Consider the following 21392-nt stretch of genomic DNA (forward strand, 5'->3'; position numbering starts at 1 on the left):
TGATAAGTATAATCGCAATGGATAAACATTAACCGCAAAAATTCATTTTATTTTCATTCCCTCTTGCCAAACATGTAAAGGCAAATACTCACGAGATATTGTATACATTCCATCATGACAATGATTGCCTCCCGTCGGTGTATTCATACTCTCGAGTAAAGAGCCGCGAGGGGATGGTTTATAATGTGTGTTGGTAGCAACCCTCTTCTTCCTCAGTTGGTTATACTGGCACGCAAGCACGCACATTCGTGTTTCCGATTCACACGCACAGACATATACACAAACACCGCAACCTGACAATCAACCCCTCATATCAGGAGTAGGCTAGTTTATGGGCCATTAGGTGATTAGTGACGTAAAAAAAACGTTGACAACTGTCAATCCTGTTCATTACGAACCACTGGAAATGAAACAAATCGGCAGAAAGTAGTTTGAAATAGTGTTTATATTATTCCAAGAAAATTTAATTTCCTTTGAAAGAAAATGGGTGGAAAAAGAGAAGAACACGAAGCATTTTTGTTGTTTGATCAAACCAGTATTTAAAAGTGCTTCGCTTACACACAATTCCTTTAAGCTCTATAATCACACTTAAAAGTAAAATGTCAAGAAATATATACATATAAAATAAGCTTGAAGTATAAAACAATGAATCTAAATATTATATACTGTTGCCAAAGTTTATTTTCTCTACATTCCAACTGGTGGCTTTTGCGAATAAACGAAATCATCGAATCATGCAACAGCACGCCCCAAGGGAATCAAGGCAGTTTTAAGAACTGTCTCTAAGAATGTTTCGACGCACCTTCCTCCCCACCTCTCATGTGACTCACAAACGAGACTAAAGAACGCGGCAATGAGCACGCGAGCACGCTGCCTGCATTCCTTTAATCCGTTTGTTGTTCGTTGGGGAGGGGGGAGAATAGATGTGCTCTTTAAAAGGCATGAGCCCAATTCGTTTATATCTAGTAAGCGTTGCAATGCAGGCTGTTATATTATTTATCAGATGCAGCATTTTCGCAGACCAGTTCATACTTACAAGAAAAATAACACCAAAATCATGAACTTCATATTACTTTAAATACTGACGTTGAAACCTTGTCGAAATACAGCCTACTCGGAAAAGTAGACTTCCTCGGTTGCTATTTCTACTCATAAATGGGAAAAGATTACAATGGTGAATGTCTTCCTTGTAGTGTTATATATAGTCGTTGTCACACGGGTTAATTTTCTTGCTTCCTGACGCCAACGTTTACCCAAGGTGGAGAGGTGGCGTCTAAAGTCACGATGCCAAAGATTGGCATAACTCATTAATGAGTTTTTTCTTCTCAAATTCAGTCTGTTGAAGCTTGCATAGCAAGTTAATGGCCTATTTGTTCTGTTCCATATGAGAAAAAATAACAGACGTCAAATGCCATAAACTTCTAGACTTGATCGTTAAAACGATATTGTCAGGACTTGACGAATTCTGGCTAAGCATGATCTTTTAAAGAGAGCATTGCTGATCTGTTTCACTCTTTTTAAAGCCAATAAGATTTTGTAAAGTTGAAATATAAAGCAATTTTCTAAGTACATCCTTTATAGGGCCTAAAACTTACTCATCTTACTTTATTGTACATTCATTGTTTTGCTTCTTATCCGAAGTTCTAGTTAGGTCTAAAAACTTCGATTTCTTTTACCATTTATGCTGTCCATCGGATACCCATTTTATGCTTATTAAGTCTCATATCGTATATAAAATAATTTTCCAGCACTTGATGGAGATACTTGCTGAACTCGATGCCTTTTCATCTATCCTACACACGTCTAAACTTGAAAACTTAACGCTCTTGCACACTTCCATAACATCTAAGTTTTCTTTCATATATTGGCTCTAATTCTGTTGTTTCTTCACAACAGGCCAAGAATTCGCCTACGACCAGGATCTGAACGACTACACGGAGGTTAGTAGGCCTACTATTAGCACAGTTGTCATACATGACAAATATGCCCATCGGAGATTAGTCTCTTAAGGAAAGAGTGGGGAGGGGGAATCTCATTTCTGTGACAGGACTTCGAAATAAACGTTATGGTAGTTTAAAGTTATACAAGAGTACTTGATATTATTATGATAACTCAGGGACAATAAAGACAACAACCGGAGGGAAAAATGTTTTAGTTGTTTTTTAAAACACATTACACTATAGTGTGTATATATATATATATATATATATATATATATATATATATATATATATATATAAATATAATATATATATATATATATATATATATATATATATATATATATATATATATATATATATATATATATATATATAGCAATTTATGCAATTTAGTGGGGAGAAGGACACTTCTTTATTCCTTTCTGGGTGCTTTATTTAGCTGCTGACGTTTCAAGACGTTTAGTCCCATTTTCAAAGCTAGATAATAAAAGAAACAGATATTAAAAAAACAGACTCGGAACAACATAACATAAAATTATAACATAAAACTATTAGTACATTAAAAAGGAAGAGTGTTTATTTACCAAGTGGTGCTGAAGGCACAGACCGAGTGACAGTCCGGGTCAGGTTCAGCTTCGACGTGAACTCACGAGGTATAGAGGTGTTGAGGTGGTCTGAGTATTTAGTTGGGGGACAAGTTGTTTAATAAAAAGTGATTCTAAAATTGCTAGTTGGGAGTTCGGCCTATGATTTTAAAATCTTTGTAGTTAATATCGACTTTGCATTTCTTTGCATGTTCACGTATGCAAGAGAATTGTGGATTAGATAATTTAACAGCCGTTCTGTAACTCACGCCTCGATGAGAATCCAATCTCACTTTGAACAACCTGCGGGTGGGGCCGACATATTTCCCCAGGTTACATCTGGGGCAATTAAATAGGTAAATGACTCCCGAGGTCATCAAAGGAAGAAGACTCTCTTTGTGTTTGAATAAGGACAAATGGATTAAAAGGTATTAGCTTTAGGTCAATTGCTGGTAAAAAACCTGTTTATTATCTGCCGTAATTCTCGATAGAAATTTTCATCATGAATGAGCGGGACGCTTGCGTATAGTCGTAATTTAGGTACGGTTGGTATTTCACATTTTGGATGGAAAATATTATTTAGAAATTTGTAGAGATGTTTATGAAACAGTTTGGATGGAAAGCAGTTGTCAATTAAGTACTGATGGAGGTAGAGGATTTCGTTATGGAAATTGTTCCAGTCGGATGTTATACTGAAAGCCCTGTAGAAGGGTAGATAAAGAATTCAGTTTAAAATTATAAAAACAATGAATATAAAAATTAGAACCCAGGCCAGTAAAAGTTTGCTTTACAAAAACCGTAGTATTAAAAAATTAAAAATGATCATGTGTCTAAAAACCACCCAGAAAGGAATAAAGAAGTGTCCTTCTCCTCGCACTAAATTGCTGTTTGCTGGATTGATAGAACCCACCCTCAACTTTAACTATATATATATATATATATATATATATATATATATATATATATATATATATATATATATGTGTGTGTGTGTGTGTGTGTGTGTGTGTGTGTGTGTGTGTGTGTGTGTGTACATATACAAAATACACATTAGCCTACTTGATCATCAAGAAGGATGACAAGCCCTGTGATCATATTTTTCTCAACAATATTTTCGTCAGACACCTTGATGACGAGTTAGCTTTAATTATATACCTCTATTGTAGTGATTGTTTACTTACTTATTCAACTTTTAATTTCCATTAGCTATTCATTTCTTGCTCTTTGTCGTCAATCTTATGTATTCCCAATAGCGCCGGGATTTACTTTTTCCTCAACTACGTTTTTATTATCCACAGTTCGAGCTGCTTCGTCTGGTCAAAACCTTGGAAAGGGAGAGGAACAATCTCTATGGAGATCTGAGGAACAAGAGCTGGCTCCTGGATAACCAGTCAAAGGTAATGACGCAAAGGGCCTCCCCGAAATTCAGCCATTCAGTCTTTTTTCTGTGTTTTGCCTCCCTTCTTTTAATTCTTATCCAAGTAGGCCTAGGTCTTCCAATTCTTCTGGTGCCCACTGGAACCAAGCCGACACTGTAACGTTCTTATTTTCCCAGGCGTTTGCGAAGCACATGTCCAAGCCATCTCCATCATTATCTCATCTACATGAGGAACTTTCGTAATATTCCCTATGGTATCATTTCTCACTCTATCCTGCCACCTGATTCCTAATATTCTTCTTTAAGCTTTATTTTCAGATCGACAGACTCTTCTAGATATCGTTTCATGGACATACCATGATTCATGTACTCGAAGCAATACAGATCATACCTGACATATGTAGCAGTCGGAGGTATTTTGCTGTTTAAGCAGTCTTTAAAGGAACAGACTTGGTTACTTTTATGTTTCTTGTGCTATCGTGATAATATTGATTGCTTATAATGCTGAAATTTGATTTGGCATTTTAAAGTTGATGTTATAAATAATAATCTTTCCATTTATGAATTTATAATCTTACTAGCTCCTTTTGTCATCAGAGGAATGCTATGTTAAATTTGGGGAATGCCCTGCTACTTTTAAATAAGCAAACACCTTAAATTTTCAACTCCACTGCCTCAAAACCTAAGAAATTCTCATATTGTCTGTGACGTGCACTAGATATGGTAAAAGGAAAAATTATGATGTTTATTTTGTTTCATGAAGTAAATATTAGTGGAAACTACTTTACCTAAGATATTGGGCCTCATTAGGCTGCGAAAATATTAGAATTCATCGTTTAGATTAGGCAGTAGTTGGAGGCCATGTGACCCTCGTGCAAATTCAACAAATTCAATTGTAAAACCGTTATTACCTTAATAATGACTTAAATATACCACTATTGTGCTCTGTCCATTAAAAAGAAAAAACCTACCCGAAAATGAGATTAGATAAAACACTCATCATATATTGAACAAAAAACTCATACATTCACCTACAAAAGAGGCGCAAATCAACTGTCAATCTATTCGCGGAGCAGATCAGAATTAAATATTGTTCCTTTGACTCACTCTCGCGATATGTTTTAGACTAAAGCAACGAACTTCCTCCCCTAACCTAACCTAACGAAAGAGGTGTCCCAACACAGGAGTATTATCACCTGAAGGAGCTCATCAAAGCTTACAGCGGCGACCTCTCCATAGTGAACAGGTCGTTGGAGCACCTCTGGAGGCAAAGAAGTCTTCACCAGGATCGCGGCCTCGGAGGGGGCACTCCCGTCACTTCTCCAGGAGGCCTGAAATGGAGGTAAGTTGAGATATTTGGGATGTGTGCCTTTCTGTGTTGTCTTCGTTGGTGTTTGAATGTTTGCTGATGAATATGCAAACATAGAATGTTTGTTTGTGAACGTATATTTTTTTTGCAGTGTTTTTAAATATATGTTTACATTTATAAATATATATATATATATATATATATATATATATATATATATAATATACATAAATATATATATATATATATATATATATATATATATATATATATATATATATATATATGACAGTATAATAACTTTTTCACCTGATATATTTGAATAATGCAACTGACAATTAAAAGAAATAATTAAACTTCAGTTCTCAAGCAGAATTTGAAGCTGAAATTCAATTCTCTAGTCTAATCGTCAATCAGTTATATATATTTTTGTATATATATATGTATATATATATATATATATATATATATATATATATATATATATATATATATATATATATATATATATATATATATATATATATATAAATACATACATATGTATATAAATATATACATATGTATATATATATATATATATATATATATATATATATACATATACATATATATAATACATATTATTTTTATATATATAATACATACATTATATATATATATATATATATATATATATATATATATATATATATATATATATGCATTGTATGTACAATACATACATATACACATATTTGTATGTGTAAATGAACCTATGTTCATTGTGCGTGCCAATAAGCTTACATGTCCAGCACAAAATACATAAACATAAAATGTTCCTCTTCCTTCATTTTTCCCTTGGTTCTTTTGGGTCTGGGCTAGATATGGGCACTACGTTGCCTGCCCCAGTGGCGTTAAATGAAATTATTCGCCAGCTGGTCATTGACTTCCTTTCCTTGGTGCACAAACAGCCAACAAAGTCTCTCTCTCTCTCTCTACACACACACACACATATATATATATATATATATATATATATATATATATATATATATATATATATATATATATATATAATTCATATATATATATATATATATATAATATATATTTATAATGTATATTTATACATATATACAACTTTTATAATTATAAATTCGATCCTCTTATTTTCCTCGTGTGTTGTGAGTTCGTGCATAAGCGACTCTTTCGTGTCCACAGACAACTAATCTGACAATAAAAATGAGGAATGACGCGATGAGATGATTAAATGGAATATTTTCTTTTGTGTACAACGTTCCCCTTTGATCTAAGTGATAATTTGTCAGGCGAAAGCCCTGCTTTCAGTTCTCGGAAGGAAGAATCGATGCAGCTGGATAAGGAGGTACGAGTGTTTATTCCTCGTAGTATATAATGATAGGCAATGTGGTTCGCCACGAAGACAGAGAGAGAGGGAGAGATAGACTCACAGGCGTCTGAGAAGCGTAGAATGGTGGATCATTAAAACTGACATCAGATCGTCAAGAAAAATGGAAGGAAATTCCGACGCTGCATTAAGCTTTACCATATTACACCGAATTTTAGCTTTCTTTACCGTGAAATTAAGTAAAGACCCTTTTGATATCAGTGTAACCCAAATTCTTTCCACTTTCCAGAAATAAAGAAAATTTTTTCAGTCATTTCTCCTTGGTATGAAAATTGGAAGTTTTTCTTCGTGAATAATTATCCTGTCTTTATTAGTCCAATTAACGCTTTAGGGTTTGCTTTGGACATCATTTCTCAAGAAGGACTGAAACTAGAGTGTTTTTGATGATGTATTCGTAAGCATATTTTAGACTTAGTTAAATAATCTTTTACTGTTCCTTTATAATTGAAAACAAATGAACAAATATCTAAATTTTCCCCTGTGAAAATCTTTCATACTTCTTGGCTCATTTTGCCTTCATTTTCCTTGAAAAGAGACCTGTGATTTTTTTTTCTTTTTACTCTACAGTGACACGGTAGGGCTTTAAATTTCTTAAGGATACTCTAAACTTTCATCCTTTTAAAACGTAGATGTTTGTCTTCCTCCTTTACCAGATCATTCCTTGGTGCGGATCCTTTTGAGAGGTAAATGGTATAGACGTGTTACCTCCATTATAGTTTCTGTGGCTTCGTTTTGCATGACTAAAGCAATTTTCTTTGCTCTTCAACTTCTGCATCTTCTTCTTTGCTTCTTCTATTCCTCCCCCTCCTCCACCTACCCCTCATCCTTCTTCTTCTTCTGCTGCTGCTAGGGTGATCTGAAGGAAGTACCCCTTACAGTGAGTGCACTATAAAACTGTACCGTAAGCTGCACTAACACCTCTTGGCAGCGTCCCTTCGTCCACCAGCTGCAGTGCTTTCCCGTTTTCTGTTCAGTCCGTTTTCTCCTGTCTAGAGTACTACAGGGTCCTTAGCTAATCCCCTCCAATTTCTACTACTCGTTTAAAGACCAACCTTTCAACCCAGACGTGAGAAAGTCTGGAGGTGCGATTCAGTGATTTGATTAAACTATTTCATAACAATAGTAATTCTCTTTAAACCATAATTCTAAATCAGTGACCAGATTACTTGCATGGTGTTTGTAGACGGTAGAAATTTGAAGTAATCTGGAAGTTTTTCTTAAATAAATCGACCTTTAAAACATTGTTGATAATTTCAGAACCAATAATTAGTATTTTCTTTTGCCATGTCTAAAACCCTTCATCTGACTTACAAAATTAGTACCACAAAAGCCTCTAAGAACATTAAATTCTTAGATTATATGTAAGTATAAAACATTATATTGCTAACAAAAAGTCTGCTGCATTTTGAAATACAGTGTGATCTTCAAATAAATGAAAATCTTAATAGATAAGGTTTATGTAACGGTAGAATTAATGACAGCACATTTTTATAAGAAAAACCACAGACATATTTATACATCGAGGGATTTACGTAAACAAAGTCCAGTTCCAAGTTATTGTTGACAAGTTTTAACTTTGCATTTGTGGAACTTTTGACAACAAACTACAAACAGGCATGTTAAGGGTACTGAAAACTAATAAGACATCCAAAACTTCTCTAGCATCCTAGTTTTAGATAAGTATGTTAAAAATTTTGGTGGCAAGAAATTTTAAGACAATTATATCAAAGACTTCAATGACAACATATTTACACAAAGGGGGGACGCAACTTTCGTCGACAGTAACAGAACATCAGCGGCTAATTTCTGTAGGGAAATGCAGGTCTCCGAATTTCCTTGTAAAAGATCGTAAATATCCACGTTTACATGCCTCAATATATATATATATATATATATATATATATATATATATATATATATATATATATATATATATATATATATAAAAAATTATTCATAATTATCCGTTTATCGCAGCGGTCAATCAGGAATCCGTCCTTCCCAGCGCATCCTGGACCCAAGAAAAGGTCCTATTAGGAAGACCGTTGGGGTCCATTCGCTTCCTAGATTAGACCAGGAGGCTCTCGACTCCTACGACGATTCCGCTTCCAGAAAAGCTCGTTCCAGGTAATGTTTCCTGGACTGATTCCAGAGTTTCTTGGCTCTAGACTAAAATCGAGTATTTCTGAGACTGGTGTAAAGTCAGTTCGACATCATGCAATTATTTTATTTTCGTTGATTTTTGTGTCAGTTTCCTGTTTCGTGACAATTATTATGTCACGTAATGAATAACATCGCCAATAAATGTCTTTCAGTTTTCATGCTCGCAATTAAGGATTTAACTAATTAGACGAGACTGTTTTGTATTGAATAAAGAATCTTTTTTTCTCTTGTTTGTTTATTCTTTTGTTTATAATTTCAGGTACAGAGGAAAGAAAACCAATCGGGCCAAATCCCTGGAGATGAGGAAGACCTCATCCGCCGACAGTAATGTTGTGAGTGAAAGTGTAAGATAAACTTTTTTCCCCCTCCTTGCCTTATATCTTTCAGTAGTTTGCAGTTGCATTTTCATCGGTACATATAGGCACAGGTATTCACGAAGCGCTTGCAAATTTCGTTTGATCGGAACGGAAATTTCTACGTTTTGACAACACAGCGTCGCATGTATGCCAGAAATGAATGAGACTGTAACAATTTGAGCCGTATTTTTTGCAAGGAGAATGCACAGAGACTTGACGACCTAGACTTATGCGCTTAATGACTTAGACCTATATTTCTTTGTACCGATGAAAACGTTATTAAAGATGGTCTTGATGAATACAGGCTTCATGAGTCTAAGTCATGAAGCCTGTATTCATCAAGACTATCTGTGATAACGTTTTCACTAGTACAAAGAAGAATGGGTCTAAGTCATACAGCGCGTAAGTGTACAGTAGGTCGTCAAGTCCCTGCGCTAATACGGTTCAATTGTTACGCTGTCATTCATTTCTGGCATATATGTGCCGCTGTGTTGTCAAAACGTAGAAATTTCCGTTCCGATGAGACGAAATTTGCAGGCGCTTCGCGATCGGGTAAGTAGAAGTGTAGTTCTTATCCCACGGCATGGGTGCAAATTTCCTCCATCCTAGATGAGTTGCTAATTAACGCCTTTTTTCATCTTTCATTGCAATGGATCATGCGGAGCTTTCTTTTTATTGTTACAAATAAACTATTCGATTATGCTGCGTCTTGTTTCCCTGTTCTGCTCTTAATGAGCGTAGATGGGGATGAGTGGTGATGATGATGATAATGTGGAAGCTATCATGAAAAGCATATAAAATATGCTTTTGTAAACATTTCTTACTCTCGGTTGTCAAAAATAATCCGTCAGATTATATGAATGCTACTAACTTTTATCAAGACTAACGTGAAATATTATTTCATCATGGAGGCACTGTAAACTAACCTTCCATTCACCTAATATACAGCAAGACCTTGACCTGGCATAGGGACCTCACCACCACTTGTCCTCCCCATCCTCCCCTGCCTCCCTACAACAAGACAACATACATAGCAAAACGACGTGTGTACAACTATCATGTAGTATTAGTCAAAGTCTTGAATATCATGGAAATCGTTTACAGCAATTACTACAAAATTGGAAAGGATCTGCAGGGGTGCACAAATCGGTAGTGTGGAAATCTGGCACACTGAACTATGGTACAGTACCATCTGTCACAAAATTACCCGCATAGTATACGTGACTAAAGGTTTTCTGTGGTGGCGGGAAAACTGAATGGTAGGAAATGGTTAGTCATACCACTTGTCATCAGGCTCTTCCTGTCACAAGTGTCATATTATTCTACGCATTCACTGACCTTGTACACTTAATTAAGTTCATACTGTGCAGCATTGCGGTTAATTTGCCCGCTGAGTAATGGCGCAGTATCACCTAGAGCCAGCTGTCTTGAACAGAGATATATAATTCCCGCCCATGGAAGGTGAGGAATGTACTGTACAAAAAGAGCGTATATATGGTAACCCAAAACATTAGTGTAGAGATTTAAAGTTGCTGAAAACCAAGACCCTTGCCAGCACAAGGCTGGCTTCATCTAGACTGATAGATAGTGTAGAGATGAGTACCTCAACTAACCCTACATACAAGGCTGAAAGTTCGTAGAACTTGAAACGTTTTCGAGGTTTTCTTGCGTCTCGAGGTCCTCCTTGCTGAACTGCTGGGCGCTATGAGAGAATGATTGTGGTCTTGTATCATTTGCTGTTTCGCTGATTACATTCGTAAACAGTAGACAGTTTTTGCATATGATAAATCTTGATTTACTGTATTTCTTGAGGACTGTATTCGATTTGCCTCACTTTAATCTGTATTTTAGATGCACTGCGATTTAGATAAAAAAAAAAAAAAACTTCCAAGAATGGTACAGACACCAAGGAGTAATAGCACCAGAGGGTTTCTTTGTTTTGTGACGTCACATTCAGAATAGTCACCCAACTTTTAAGGAGACCAAATAGCCTAATTAAAGGGAATTTCATTAACGCAATGGGAAAAAAGACAATAAGAATAAATTACCAAAAGACATGAACTGTAAATTTCTCAGTTTGATAGGGAATTCATGCGTTTTCTCCCACCACAAGTTTAAAGTGCTAAGGAGAAACCGTTGCAGTCTTCTACCCATCACACCTTAGACCTAACCAGCTTGCTTTTACCTGTGAGCCTGACATGATTTCTCCCTACTTCTATAGACAAACAATTTTGAGATTATCACTGAGGCCAACATGATATACGTACATATTTAAGAAAAATGGCACCTAACATTATTAAAAAAATGATTGATCAATATTTGACGCAACATTAATAAATACTCCCGCTCCAATAAATAATCGAAGCTGGGAAATGTTGTTACAGTAATGACGTGTTAGCGAAAACTCAGATAACTAAATTTCTTTTACAAGTTTAGGCTGATTGGTAAAGCTAGGTCATGGGTAAAAATCAATCAATTATTGGATACTTAGTCGGAATTTTGGCGGGAAGTTGCTAAAAGACAAAAGAACCGTGCTCTGTAATATTGCCTTTATTCAGCCGTATATTTTTACAGTGCAGACATGATAAATGATCATTACTGGTCGGTAATGAAGAGACACGTCTTGACATGTATGTCAGACATGAATGACATTGTAGACCACACTAGTATAAATTTAATAACTATTAACAGATATTTTTTTATTACTGGTTATTTTACTAACTAGATGTAGTTTCATCATTTTATTCTCTTCCCTTTATTCATAACCGCATCTTTTCTGTGGAAACTTGCCAGACAAGTTCATCTTTTCCATATTAATAATAGTAAGAAGAATAGTGATAAGAAAAATGAGAAGGGTAAAATTAATTGAAGTTCAGAACTAAGCATTATATGTCCTTGAAAGAATGCGTATCCTAGACCTAGCCTTGAATTATTTTTTTTTTATTTTAATTAATAATTCTATTACATTTCAGTCTTCGCCTTCGAACCAGAGCGGGAAGCCACGAACAAAATCGACCAATGCCATAAGCTTCAAGACTTCACCTACAGCCGTCTTCGAGGAATCTTCTTACGAAGCCAGCAACGAAGCCTCGACCACGGCTTCAGTGGAGCTCAGCTCAGACAAGTCGTAGATATGTTTCTACGGCGTTGATCAGTACATATGTAAATAGCGATAAATTATGACCGTTTTGGTTTGTTGTCTGATTCCAGTGGTTCTCACTAGGTCTCTTATACCTTTCATTACCTTATTTTACTTATGGATTGCCTTACAATCTTACTGATAACCAATGAGATTCTTTTAAGCCTTACAGAAAGACAATAAATGGCGTTAAAATCATTATTCAGAGACTGAATACTTTCAGTGGAGTCCCAGAGGAAGTCTTTAAACATTGAGATACTTTTGTATAAAAGTCTTATAGTCCTACTTAATTTTTAAAGACTTTAGATACCTCCTTTACGGTTATCTTAGGACAAAAGTACCTTCATGTAGAGTAGTTAAACAAATTCCTTTCAGACTAAGAAACCTTTAACCAAGGCCTTTGTAAAATACGCAAAAATTCTTTCCCAGAATTTAGAACCTTTCCAATGAGTAAGCTATGATATAATAAGCCTAGGAGTTTTTACAGTTTCACAATTTATCAGATTTATTGACTAGTAACCCCATAATCAAATGGGCCTAGCCAGCGAGGGTGAAGGAATACAGTCAAGACAATATAGAGAGTAACAAACATCTTAGATATTTAGCTTTTTATTTAATAAACTCCATCTGGTAACCGGAATGTTGTTACTGAAACACCACTTCTTGTCTTGATGCTGAAGAAGAGATTGAATAATATTTTCAATTGTGTGTATATATAGACATATAGTCCATTTTTGCCTTTTCTATGTATTTTCTTGAATTTCTGTTATTTTCACCCCACCTGCAGTTTATATGCAGCAGCATATATGTCATTGCAAGGGATATCAAATTTCAAAAGAGTTATTATATATCTAAGCTAGATACTATGGTATATCAGAAATTGGTATATTAGAAGTGTCTTTAGTCCGAGTATATCTTCCTTCCTCTTTCTGCAAAATACCTAGTGTAGGTTAAATTATTTCAATAGTCTTTGTAGACCAAACAATGTATTTTCCATCATCATATTTGAGTCATCCCATGGAGACACTGTAAATATATTTTTATTAAGAAGCATAAAATAGCATCAGAACTCGTTTTATTGATCGGAATTTTGCTTACATGATTTTTTCGTTTCTGCAGAATTAGAATAAGAAATGGTACCATACAGGAAGTTACAGAAGTTTTACATGTAGCTGAACTAAAGATGAAAGGGAGATGGGGCTGGCTTGGACATGTCCTTCGCATAGACGCTGGGAGTAGAGTACGTGATAGTATCGGTTGGTAATCTTTCTTGGCACCAACAGAGCTGGAAGATCTAGACCTAATTCGATGAGAACTATGGGACGGGAGGCTGGAGATGAGTGGACATTCGTGGAAGTGAAAGCACGGGAAATGCACAGAGGTCCTTATGCTTGCATGGTGTTAGAGGTGATGATGATGAAGATATCATCGGCGTTCAGTCCAGAAAAGTTGTCTACAATTTTATGTTCTTCTATCGGTGTTTGAACGAGCGTGTCATCTATACATAAGCTACCAGCTCTGATGATAGCAAGGGCGAGTGTTTGTAGGTAAAAAGATTAGGGAGCGGGTGAGAGAGCAGTAGCTTTCCTGGCTGTTGAAGATGTAGATGATACAAGCACCAATATTAAAGGCTGAGTAGGGCAGGAGCGCGGAATTCTTACGAGAGGAGGCAGTGGGGGAGGACAAGAACACTGTTTCTTCTCCTCGAACACTTATTAGACCTGTAAGTTGCATGGATCACAGGTGCTGCAGTACTACTCCTGAAAGCGTTAGGACCAGTTCTGCACTGCAATCAGTTTATACAAAGGGACAGAATCTATTCCAGCCAGCGTATCTCTCAACGGCTAATGAAACATAGTCAACCAAGTAATAATTAAGCTAGATGGCTGTCATCATCCACGTCTGTGAGCTGTACCTCTAAATTGCACGAAGCTGCTCTTTTACGAAACCCCTCAAGTGCCCTTGGATCTTCATGGGGTAGTCAATATCTTGTTAGGCACCTTCCAGAAGAGGCCCGCCTTGCCCATGATCACAATGAAGATGGCTATATAACCATTTCCGATTACTTTTACTGGAGTCGTGAAAACCCTAAAAATCACATTACAATGGCCCCCTACTGCTATGATATTAATCGTAATTCATTGAAATGTGGTTCTACTTATGTTTTGGCAAACCTACAATTCACTACATCTGTGAGACCAATCTCTAAAATCTTGTAAAATTTCAGTCTTTTTTTTTATCTTATTTGATTCTGAATTTTTGTTGTTCAGCTTGAATTCTTATACTGCAGCGCTATAATACAATTATGGAAACGTAATTATTTGGTGGGTTTTTGTAGTCAACTGTGCATGACATTTAAGACGCCTTATAGCTTACCACTGAAAAAAAAGAGTTGCCAAGTAGCTCATAACTTCAAAATATTATCTGTTTGTTTTTGTGCTCGACTGTAACACTTATCGATGTCCTCTCATCTAAGAGTCCACCAAAGCCAGCAAAATTCTTCGATAGTTGCCAAGTGTGTCACCCTGGAAATAATCATTTAAATACAATTAGCATCTATCAAACTGATTACGAGAGTAATTTAATAAAGTTTTTAATGAGTAACGATTAGACTCGGATACCGATGTTCATTTCGACAGCAAAAATCACAGGAAGTTTCCCTACCTCTTCGCTAAATAATTTGAAACGAGGGTGTATGCATGAATTTTTCAAAGTCTTCCAAAGTACTACAAAATTCTGGTTAACCACATTGCAGCTCACTATTGTTATTTAGCCTCTACCTTACTAACTTTCGAGAACAAATCCTCTATAAAATAAATTAACAAATCCAAGTTTATAGAGCCAGCGAAATTGATATTTCATAAACAAGTCTAGTTGTTGGTTCCACTTCGAAAGCACCACTTTCCAGAATTCCTGTAAGTCTTATGTTATCTGTGTCTCTCTTCTTAGCCTACCAGCTTTAATTTCTTGACTAATACTGGGTACTTTGTGCAAGTTTAGCAGTGAGATGCACAAAGGTAAATCAATGAACAGGTGTTTAAAAATGCATACAGTGTGACTGTTTGGACAGCCTTCCTTGGAACAGGAAGTAGTCTGACCCTATGTCTGGGCTTCTGAAGCCAGGAAGAGGAATCAGATCTTGTTTACGAAAACCTGCCAATGATGGCCAACCCACCTTTATGTCTTTCTTCAGACTTCGGTTAAATATCATCTTGTATTCATTTTTTATTGCTTTCATGTCCACCTGACTCCTGGTCACGACCAGTCTGATCAACTGTCGGTCTCTGGTTCCCAGGCCTTCCATGGAGGAGCGTAATTCCCGTGCAAAGAAAGCTGTTGGGTTTTGGATCGAATAATCTGGAGAGAAAGTTTAATTTTCCAGGATAAAGAACAGAAGCGAACAATTAGATTGTGGCTTGAATGATCTGGAAGAAAGTTTAGTTTTTCAAGAGTAAGAAACAAGAAAATTATTGGATTCTAGAATGAATAACCTGGAAAGAAAGAGGATGAAATAGCTGTGATACAGGAGACTGTAATACAGGGGAATGCGAGACTGGAATACACTGATTATGGGAAGTATTTCAGCTACACAAACTAGAAGGGTAAATTACCTATTGGAAAACTAAAAGTGGACGAGATTTCCTGTTTACAAGACACCACATAGGGACTGTTGTCAAGTTTATCGGGAGGAAACTAGAAGGTTGCCATAAATTAGAATAAATGAACATAAGCGTAATGTAGGAATCTAAATTTATAAACTGCTTTCTTCAGTCATAAGATTGAATATGATTATACCAGTGACTGACTTGGAACTAAAAAGGTACACAGTCATACAGTCATAAGTACATAACTGTCAAATTCACTGTCACAAATAAATTAATACACGCTTGCCTAAATAACGGAAACCAAGTTTAGTCAGTTTACACTAGTCAAATATAAATAAATCAATTCAAGTGTGAAATAATAATAAAATGCAAAGGCTAAAGCCACTTGACTGTACTTGGAGGTAATAAGTTAAGGATAACAGGGCTCTCAGTTAGTAAGAACCTACCAGTTAGCTGCAGTTAAGAAAGCAACCAATCAAGGAATATCTAGCTACCCTACTGTAGGATAATCATTGGACATAAATGCCTTTTACCTTACCAACCTGACAGAGCAGGTGAAAGGATGGCTCAGAGTGTTTTGAGATGATTTGATCATGTGGAGAGAATGGAATATGGTAGATTGGTGAGATTAAGTACAATTCAGAGGTATCAGGAGGGAAGAGGAGGGGAAGACCTATGCAGGGCAGAGAGATGTATTGGAAATAAAGGACCTTTGTTATAGGAAGCGCGCAAGAAAGGGGTCAATGGTGCAATGTATTTTGGGAAAGTTTGACCTACTATGGCTTCATACTGAAAAAAAACAAAAGAAACGCTTACTTACAGGCTGTCAATAATCCCCCAAAGAACTCTTCCGATTCCGCCTTCCCTCTCAGGACATCCTCCAACTGTTTTCCAGCCACTTCACAGTACATCTGGAATATGTCCCTCAGTGTCTGGTAAGAGTACGTTGTAAAGATGCGCCTCAGTTCGCCTTTGTCCGGTTCTGTTCCCCCTGCTGCAAATGAAGCAATGCACTGATGAAATTACCTCTGTCACTAGGTGTGATTTGAAAAATGGTTATAAATGCAGCATCCTTACCCCCTAGACCTAGTTTTCGTGAGAGCATCCACAACACAGTCATCATAAGAGAGGGATTTCCTGAGTCTAAAATTCTTGTTAATATTTTAAAGAATTTTAAAGAGATTCTAATTCCTTTCTTTTGTACTAGGTATCCATAATAGAAAATGTGTTCAGAATGAGATTCCCAAGTCCAATTTAAGCTTTTCCTCTCAGACATTCATTAGTCTGTACAGGATTCATACCTGCTTCGTTCTTTTCCTCCGTAAAACAAACACCTGAGATCAATACGTTTAATTTGTCAAGACCCTTTGCCACTTCATTGCCTATCACTACAAAATACATAGATTTTTTTCAACATTGGGCCGTTATAGGAGGGACATTCCACGACCGTTGAGGAACCGACTTCACGTTAATTGTGTGTTACGTCTATTCCGTCATTGACCTCTAATGCAATAATGCTATTTATAAAATTATGGTCAAGATTTTCATTGTTTCTTGGTTCTCTTCTGTTCAAATCTCACTGCTTTGAGGTGGGCAGTTAGCACATCACTGTAGTGTCATGAATACAATTTGTAAGACGCCACAATCATTTGAGTCAAAATAATTAGGGGACTATGACTTCTCTGCAAAATTTCATGAGTATCTGCTGAAAAGTGTCATGAAATATAATAATAATAATAATAATAATGATAATAACAAGGAAAATAATAGCTTTAATGGTCTAAAACAAGCACAATACAAATTTGTAGCAAGGAACGAATTAAAAAGATTTAATTTTATCTGTATCGGGTGTCTTCCTGGCAAACATTTTGTGAGGTTGCCAAGCCGTAATCAGAAAAATTTCAGACTCGATGGCTGCAGTTTCAGAAGGTTATTAGTTCTGAAAATACCACTCATTTAGGTTAAATTTCAGTTCGTTACCTGCCTGATAAAGCTGCCTGGCAACTCTCTGTGGCAACTCTGGTATGGCCATGTCTTCTTCGTCTCTTTCGTTGGACACAAGTGATTCTAGCAGCATCTGAGAGTCATTTAGACGCTGGCTTCTTATGGCGGATTCCAGTGTTATGGCATATGATTCGTAGTAGGCTTCCTTGATGGCTCTGTACGATAAAAGGGTAAGTTTGTGTTATTCACATGAGAGAACCACACACAGCCCAACAGCTTACGGAACGGTTGTTTGTAACACTGCTGTGATACGTCACAGAAGAATACTCTCTCTCTTCAAGAATCCCTTGTCATGTAAGCACCTTATATGTGATTCACTAGTTACGGGCCACTACAAAAGCAAGAACACGTGCTGGCATCAGGCCAGCTTTACAGCGACTAACCTAGTGGTGGTATTATCATAAGTACAGAAGACCTCCAGAAAGACTTCCTGCCTTCTTCCTCTGAGCGCCCGGTGCAGTTCTTGTGCAAGATACTTGGGTACTGGGGTCAGGACAGCGACAACAACATCCCTGAACCTCCCGCGAAGTTTTTGCCTCGCGTCGTCAATGAGATCCTGGAGGAAATCATAGAGATTAGATCAACTGCCTAACCATCCCAGTTCACTTTGCGATAAATGGTGCAACAGTCTCTCATTGAGAAACTATAAGTCGAGCAAAGTCGTGTGTCTGGATGACAAATGTAACATGAATTTTACATAACTTCAGGATGTGTGTATGCAAAGAAATTAAGCTGGAAATCTTCTATACTTCAAGCTTTCTTGACCGCCAGATCTCCGTCCACAAAAATATCGAAAGAACGTTGTGTCTTTGAAACTAGAAATTAAGTATTTAAGGGCTTAATTTCGCTTCATTTCATACACATAATAATCATAAAAACATAACAGAGACGAACGTTGTCCCTAAAACTGCAAATTCATTTAATGCTATGAAAGACTATGGAATATAATGTCTAGTATGTCCATTTGTAGCATTGAGTGCATTCGAAAGGTAGAAACTATACAGTATAATATGTGATGTAAACATAAAAGATGTTGTACAGGCAATTACATGTCAGCAACTGCCCCCTACTGCCGTAGAATCTGCAATGTTTGCCTTTCCTTCGTTACTCCACAAGCAGAAAATGCTCTGCAACCGTGCAGTTTTTAGTATAATGTATACGTGACTGTAATTATAATCTGTCTTACCAATAAGCCCTTGAGATACTTACCCTTCGATATAACGATTATTTTTGTGTTCTTATTTTTTATTTATATAATTAATTTTTTTTACACCTGATGGCAATGACTGTGCATCAGCATTGCCCACATCTTCTTACTGTTTTGAGATGCTTACCATTCGGTACTCCAGCTGATATTTCCTCCTTATCTCTTGCCTCTGATGGGCTGTTCTTCCGCACAATATATCGATGAGTGCATCTTTCGTCTGGTTTCAGTCCCTGCAGCGCGTTTTTCAAGCACTCGGCGTCCTTCGCACCATCAAAAGCTAAGTCCGAGGTGGTTACCTTATTCGTCTGAGAGTAGAATGGAGAACTGGTGAGAAACACTGAAAACCGATTGACAGATTGCTAAATAGCAAAAAGGGCAGCTTTTCGCTTTCAGTATTGTCAGACAAAACTCGATCTATCTTTCTATCTGTTTGCTTGAAACTATACAGCACATGCATAAAAGATATTCCTTATCACAAATACATTTGTATTATTTATGCGTGAGCTTGTTCATGCAGTACTTAGAAGTTAATTATGAAATATATGGAATGTGCACACACACGAACTTACGACAATACGCACACACTCGTATGTTTCTTGAAAATTAAGCCGCTCTCCTAACATTGGGCGGCTCCCAAGAAAAGAAAGGACACTGATCACTGCCATATTCACATCTAAATTGGTGAATCATGATAAACCCCTTGTGCAAAAGGCTTCCACAACACACAGTCTTCATGCACCCACGTAGCAAAAATTTGTAAAGAGGGAGAGAAAATGTGGTGGCGTGTATATCCCCAAGTAAGGGAACTTAAACTCAGACAGGAAAGCCACTGATAGACACCCAAGAGTTTGAAAACACTGGTTATATGATAATCTGAGACAGAGACTTACCATAGCTGCTCCCTGGCGTAGAAGTGTCCTCCGTCGTACTAAAGTGGCGAGAATCGAGGATCGTTGTGCCTCATGCGCTCATGATTTGAACTCTGACAAAGAAGTATTTGTCACAAGATAAATAAACCCTAACCAAACAGCTTGCGTAAAGGTTCGAATGGGCATGACAAATCAAGAAGATAAGGCAGGTATTTTTCATACACTGGCCAGTGAGAAGGTTTCCTAAACCCTTATCTGTTTCAGACGTGAGGAAAACAATAAATTTGAGAAACTGAGGAGAGGCTTAATTCCGAAGACGAATGAAAATTGTAATAGGAAAACAAAATGGAGGCAGCAAACTGTAAAGCTTGGCAGTAGAGGAATAAAACAGTCACCAAATCGTGTAACCAAATTATTACCAAACTTTCATCTGTTCAGCATAATTAAGAATCTGATGGAAAGCGAAATTTTGCTGTTTCTGATTCTACTCTGTGTCCTTGGGTAACAATGTCTTTCAAGTTTAGAAAATCGGTCGCCTCTTGGGATTTTCTTGGAAGACAGTCATGGTCAATTATTTGGCTACAGGCAAAAAAAAAGTGTTTTAGCCTAAAATAAGTAGTTTTATATTTACAGCACACATTTAATCAAGGGATGTGTTTTTACGCTGATAATGAAGTGTATTTAGTAGCTATGATGATGTGTCCACTGAATTATCAGTAACAGTGACGAATCATTACAGTTATGTTGTATTGCAATTGATCATCGTTTTGTTTTTCATTTGGACCCAAAACAATGGCAAACTCTAAAAGATTCTTTACATATGGGTTTAAAAATATAATACCAACATAATCTAGGCTTACGATGGAAAATGCCCAAAACATTCGAAAATTATTGTCGTAAAAGTTAATGAGTATAAAACAGTATATGCTTTTGATAATACAAGAATTTACTTATCTTTAACCTCACAGAAGTCTTGAGCGTCACAGCTGATAACAGAACCACTGGAAGAGCATATTGACAAGTATTTATGCAACATTGATTTAAAAAATATTGCATATAAAAAATACGACAGACACTACTGTTAGTCTGAGACTAGAGAAGATTACTAGAATCCTTTAAATAATAATATATTTTCCTTAGAAATTTCTTGTGAACGATCAAGGTGTATAGAGAGGACTTGACTTCAGAAGTAAAATGTGAGTTGTTATCTAGGTATTTCGAAGAACTCTAAGCCTTTGCCCCGTCTTTGTTTTGGTTTTCGCGAGAAAACAATATGCTTTACTTTTAAGTACTTATGGTTTCTCTCGTCATAATGTATACTTTTTTGCTTTTTTGTGTACTTTTAAATTACTTAGGTATTTTTAGGGTATTCGTAGGACAGAAGTTAATTGATATATTAATACCCATCAAGCACTTATATTAAAGCT

General features: G+C 36.4%; 2 protein-coding genes across 24 annotated transcripts in view; one reads left to right on the forward strand and one right to left on the reverse strand.

The window, feature by feature from the left end:
- Positions 1 to 13346, forward strand: part of LOC136849210 (uncharacterized) — a 32025-nt gene extending 18679 nt beyond the window's left edge. For 7 of the 22 annotated variants that reach the window (XM_067122371.1, XM_067122376.1, XM_067122381.1 and 4 more), the window contains 6 exons: positions 1897 to 1940; positions 3826 to 3924; positions 5090 to 5247; positions 8600 to 8749; positions 9045 to 9117; positions 12114 to 13346. In XM_067122371.1, coding sequence (XP_066978472.1) covers positions 1897 to 1940; positions 3826 to 3924; positions 5090 to 5247; positions 8600 to 8749; positions 9045 to 9117; positions 12114 to 12272 — 683 coding nt within the window. In that variant the 3' untranslated portion in view covers positions 12273 to 13346. Of the gene's footprint in view, positions 1 to 1896; positions 1941 to 3825; positions 3925 to 5089; positions 5248 to 7275; positions 7306 to 8599; positions 8750 to 9044; positions 9130 to 12113 lie in introns of all 22 variants that reach the window. The other 15 variants (XM_067122367.1, XM_067122374.1, XM_067122378.1 and 12 more) reach the window with 3 other exon arrangements.
- On the reverse strand, positions 13339 to 20124 carry LOC136849211 (annexin B11-like). Of its 2 annotated transcripts, XM_067122391.1 has the most exons (7): positions 19987 to 20124; positions 19224 to 19401; positions 18273 to 18445; positions 17866 to 18044; positions 16706 to 16879; positions 15456 to 15637; positions 13339 to 14805 (listed from the first exon to the last, which is right to left on the reverse strand). In XM_067122391.1, the coding sequence occupies exons 2-7, from the start codon at positions 19224 to 19226 to the stop codon at positions 14752 to 14754; spliced, it is 765 nt and encodes a 254-aa protein (XP_066978492.1). In that variant the 5' UTR covers positions 19227 to 19401; positions 19987 to 20124; the 3' UTR covers positions 13339 to 14751. The 2 variants fall into 2 exon arrangements, with proteins under 2 accessions (XP_066978492.1, XP_066978493.1); XM_067122392.1 differs by lacking the exon at positions 15456 to 15637.
- Between the last annotated feature and the right edge of the window lie 1268 nt (positions 20125 to 21392).

Source organism: Macrobrachium rosenbergii, chromosome 20 (genome assembly GCF_040412425.1).
Source record: "Macrobrachium rosenbergii isolate ZJJX-2024 chromosome 20, ASM4041242v1, whole genome shotgun sequence".
NCBI lineage: Eukaryota > Metazoa > Arthropoda > Malacostraca > Decapoda > Palaemonidae > Macrobrachium > Macrobrachium rosenbergii.